At 44.3% G+C, this 4424-nt stretch overlaps 1 protein-coding gene across 2 annotated transcripts; it reads right to left on the reverse strand.

The window, feature by feature from the left end:
• Positions 1 to 249: 249 nt before the first annotated feature.
• On the reverse strand, positions 250 to 3087 carry LOC123182732 (chaperone protein dnaJ C76, chloroplastic). 2 transcript variants are annotated; one of them, XM_044595394.1, is made up of 9 exons: positions 2701 to 3087; positions 2361 to 2489; positions 2142 to 2271; positions 1917 to 2037; positions 1646 to 1727; positions 1370 to 1420; positions 1127 to 1165; positions 874 to 970; positions 250 to 659 (listed from the first exon to the last, which is right to left on the reverse strand). In XM_044595394.1, exons 1-9 carry the CDS (start codon positions 2968 to 2970, stop codon positions 532 to 534), a joined length of 1047 nt encoding a protein of 348 aa, XP_044451329.1. In that variant the 5' UTR covers positions 2971 to 3087; the 3' UTR covers positions 250 to 531. The 2 variants fall into 2 exon arrangements, with proteins under 2 accessions (XP_044451329.1, XP_044451328.1); XM_044595393.1 differs by having other exon boundaries at positions 250 to 662; positions 2701 to 3086.
• Positions 3088 to 4424: the final 1337 nt, after the last annotated feature.

A 4424-nucleotide genomic window follows, 5' to 3' on the forward strand; every position in this document is an offset into this window, starting at 1 on the left:
CTGCTGCAGGGTGATCACTAACCATGTGTGCTCCCCGGATGAAACAGAGTTCCACACAATCGAGGGGGAGCAGTGAGAGTTTGCTGTGAACCTGTGATCATTATTGTGTAGAAGATGTGCAGCTGAATTGCTGGGCAGGGTCTCCTTTGGCAGATGTTGGCGCCGACCGACACCAGGGTGTGTCGGTGGTTGCCGGCCGGGCTGCTGCCAAACGAAATTTGCCCCGGAATTCATCTGCACAAGCACGGGTAAGAGAAGATGCATGGGTCTCAGGTTGCCAAGGCGCGAATGTACATTATACACTTGATGTTACACTCTGAATGTTTTACAGTTGGGTCTGTGTACTCTACAGTTCGTCAACATCAGCTACATCACCATTTACAGATGAAGAATGAGAATCTTGGCAGAGGAAAGAGGGAGCTACATCTTCTTGGTTATCTATCTCTGCACACCATTAGGCTATATACACGTAACTAAATGTGATCAAATGATATCAGCAGGAATCAAGAAGAAAATTCCTCTGTTCTGTTGCTACTCTTTGTTGCCTACTGCATCTGGAAGTTTGTATCTCGGAGGCCTGTCGGCACCTTTCCTTGAGTATTCTCTCCATCGCCTAGCAGCTGCTGCCGCTCTGTTCGCTCTCTCTGATGCTTCTTCATCTTCTGTTTGATTTTGATTAATCAGATTCCGTAATACAACCATATAGGAATGAACAGACAGTAACACATTTGTTCTGAGTCAATATTGTTCTATCAGCTTCGTAGGAAAGTGGTGCAAATTCATTATGGTACCAACTAAAGAGGTATTGCTATAAGATATGTTTTTAAAAATGGAAAGATATTATTGAGGATATGCTATTTGCAGAAACATTACCAGTGTTTTGGTATCGTGTTGGAGATCCCCAGATATCACTCCAAGGGCTAGTCGTGTCTGAACTATTTTGGTTCATCATCCGTGTTCTGATTTTCTCCTGTAAAAGGAGATAGGTTTACATACTTGTTTTAGTTCCTTTGCTAACCAATGACATGTCTTCAGTTCTGGTCGAATATATGACATTGGGAAACAATCATGAAATTCTCGAGGGAATATGGCATTATACAAATGAACAAAATGGGAAGGATTATACCAAGACTTTTGCTTGTCGCTTTTCCCAACTCGCACTTGCCTGCCAAATAAGAAGTATCTCAATAACAGCATATTGCAGCAGGCAATATCTACATACACGTGGATTTGAACAGAACTGAACTGCATTTTGTACTACGGTAGCCAAAAGCCTATCAACATTGAGAAGAAATACATAATTTTGGGAGCATGCTTAGAGAGTAAATTAGATAAGCAAATAAAGTCACACGAATGAAGCGGCTGTTACCATTCGAAACACATTGATTGAAACTCCCATCCCAGCATTCATTAGCCCAACCTGCCCAAGATTGGAAACCAGAATTAATATACTGAAACTATAAATTATCTAAAATAATAAACCAGAGTAAACACAGGAACTTTCTTATGTATACTTTTATTTGCAGTTCTGAGAATAATACACATTTTGCTACCAAAGTGAACTACAAGGTCCTCATAAGTAACCAATAGCTTATATGATCATATAGAGATGTAGAACTTTATGACTGAAAGAAAATCGTCTTACATTGACCCTTTCTATTCTTCGTGTTTCACTCTCAAGGAGTGAAAGTTGTGCAGCAGAGGTCCAGTGAATACAGTCAACTGGGCTGGAAATGGAAATACGATAAAGTTCAGTGCAACAACTTTAACATGTGCACTATATAATATAATGATTAATGAAAGTGTAAAATAAAATCTGAAATCTGAAAATTTTGCAAGGACTTGAATATAGTGATGGGGATAATTGGCAGGCCGTAATCTCCAAGTAAATATTATGCTGGCCTTTGTATACTCACCAACTATCAATGGCATCCTGAACGAGCTCCGGGTTACCCCTCTGAGAGCAGACTCTTGCCCTCCCAAATTCGTCCTCAATTTCAAAGACACTGGGGCACACGTTGGCGCAAATTCTGCATCCTGAAACGACGCGCACAAGATAAAATACACTGACTCCCTTAAGAAGATCCAAACTTCTTATGAAAAAAATTATCAATAATTCCTCAAATAAAATTTATCAATACCTATGCAAGTAAACTCATCGACGAACACCTGATCCTTGACTGCACTGTCATCAACGAAAGGGTTGGTTGCCGTTGCCGTGTACCCATGGATCTCATCATACACCGCACGCTGCACCGGATCGCTCAGCACCTGCTCTTCGAATCCCACGCCTCTTGTTAGCTTTGTGAACAGAGACCATTTCAATGAAGCAACACAGAACTAGTACTGAAGGCTCCTACCGTGTAAACCTCGTTGATGAACATGGAGAAGTTGGTCACATCAGGATGGCCTCCACTGAGGTCCGGGTGGCACGTTTTCATGCAGCTGTAGTATGCCTTCTTGATTTCCTCTGAGGTTGCATCTGGCATCTGGTGGTGTAACAAGCACACATATCAGCAGCAGACAACGACTTATTCAGAAATAGCAAGCATCATTTCCAACCCTGATCTGGGAATTTTTAAGTAATATGAGTTCCAACTGACATTTCTTTGCTCTTAGATTAGGCATCTAATTTTCCATTGTAGTAAACACTAATTAACATACTTGCAGAATTCGTAAGGGTTGTTTCAGAGCACTTACGACGCCAAGAACAGAGTAGAAATCGTCGGCCACGTCCTCCTCCCACCGCCCGTGTTCAGCTTCGGCCGTGTAGGCACAGATCCTCAGGCCCCTCCGTCCCCGCCTACTCCGGCTCCGGCGCCGGTCTCTGCGCGCGGCTGCCCCCAGCCCAGCGGAGGCCAACGGCCGGGCGCGGCGGCACCAGCGGAGAGACGGCACCGGTGACACGATGCGGAGCGTCGGGATCGGGGTGGTGGAGATCAGCGCCGGCGGGGGGAGAGGAGGAGCCATTGGGTAGTGCGAGAGGAGAATGCCAATCGGAGGCGACGGAGAACCGGAGAAGGCGGCGACAGAGTTGGGTTTTCTTGCCGATCTCTTCTTGCGTGTAGCTCTGCTTCAGTCAGAGTTCAGACTTAAGCGCTTAACAGAGGCTCTTTTGCACGACGATCCTTTTGGGTTTTTTTTAACGCAGTACAGACGCAAGCGCTCATGTACACGCGCATACACTCATCCCTATGAACGCACATAAGCATACCCTATCTCTATGAGCATGTCTGAAAGACTGAGCCGGCATATCATCTTGAAATTTACGAAGTAATCGTAAGCACCTCGTCGTCGACGGAAACGTCCCCTCCCACTGAATGTGCATCGCCGAAAATCCTGAAATAAATCCAGAAATAAATGCGAGCATCAGGATTTGAACCCTGATGGGCTGGGGATACCACGGTCCCTCTAACCATCCAAACACAGGTTAATTCGCTCATCCTTTTAGTATCTAGTGCCTACTTCCGATTGAAGAATTTTGAAAGAAATTTTGTAGACTTTAAATTCATGATATAGGATATTTTTCTATCAAGACCTTTCAGAGCAAAGAGGCATGGTTATCAAAAAAAAAAAAAATGTTGACTTATTTTCCACGTCCCAGTTCCATAGGATCTCTATCTGGATGTTGGTAGATCTTGTTGGGTGTTACATGAGCTTGTTCTTTCTTCGAATTTCCGCAAAAATGGTAAAGCTTTGGAACAAGCATATTTTGGGGTGAAACTTTGTGCTCTGAATTAGGAGGAAAAGGGAAGGAGATTGGCGGACAACATGGCATGACGGCGTCCCAATTTGACACGGGGAGACTGGTCGCAATTTTAGTAACACGATATGACCATATGTGCCCATGCGAAATTGTTTTTGATGAACATCGTCAAGATAGCATGGGGCTTCTACTATTTCCACTCAAAGAAGAAAATTGATCTAGTTTATGAGAAAAATCAAACCAAAAATCAAAGCCATCGCCGGACTCTTCTGCTAAGTGTGGCAACCGGGTGTGGCTTCAAAAACTTCAAAAACTGAAGTTGTATTCATTGACCCAGAATTGCACTCATCTCTATGGAAATCTGACATACACAAAATTAATGTTCAGTTGCTTGAGAACTAGCAAATCCAGAGGTTTATCCATCCAATGGGCATTGTTCAAACGAAACGGTGAAGGCTGCAATTAGTTGGTGAAACGTTGCAAGCTTGCAATTGGTTGGCGCAAAATTGTCAAAATGTTTGGCGCTCAAGGGTTCAGCATTTCTACATGGAATGGAAGTAGCAGGCGAACACGTCAGTCAAGGATGACTACAGTTGCGTGAAGCCATGTGAGATCGATCTCCCCGGCCCGTGCCCGTGCCCGGATGGCGACGCCGTACGTCGTTGTTTGCTTCCCAGTGGTGGCCGACGTGCGGCAGCCACGGGCTGCAACGTTGCAT

The sequence above is a fragment of the Triticum aestivum genome, chromosome 1D (assembly GCF_018294505.1).
Source record: "Triticum aestivum cultivar Chinese Spring chromosome 1D, IWGSC CS RefSeq v2.1, whole genome shotgun sequence".
NCBI lineage: Eukaryota > Viridiplantae > Streptophyta > Magnoliopsida > Poales > Poaceae > Triticum > Triticum aestivum.

Bases quoted from the DNA above. Each gene is read 5' to 3' on its own strand.
- LOC123182732 (XM_044595393.1), bottom strand. From the start codon at position 2,970: ATGGCTCCTCCTCTCCCCCCGCCGGCGCTGATCTCCACCACCCCGATC. The intron at 1,728-1,916 runs GTGAGTATACAA...TTCCATTTCCAG, and splicing joins CAGGATGCCATTGATAGTTG to CCCAGTTGACTGTATTCACT. The intron at 1,166-1,369 runs GTAACAGCCGCT...CTTATTTGGCAG, and splicing joins CAATCAATGTGTTTCGAATG to GCAAGTGCGAGTTGGGAAAA.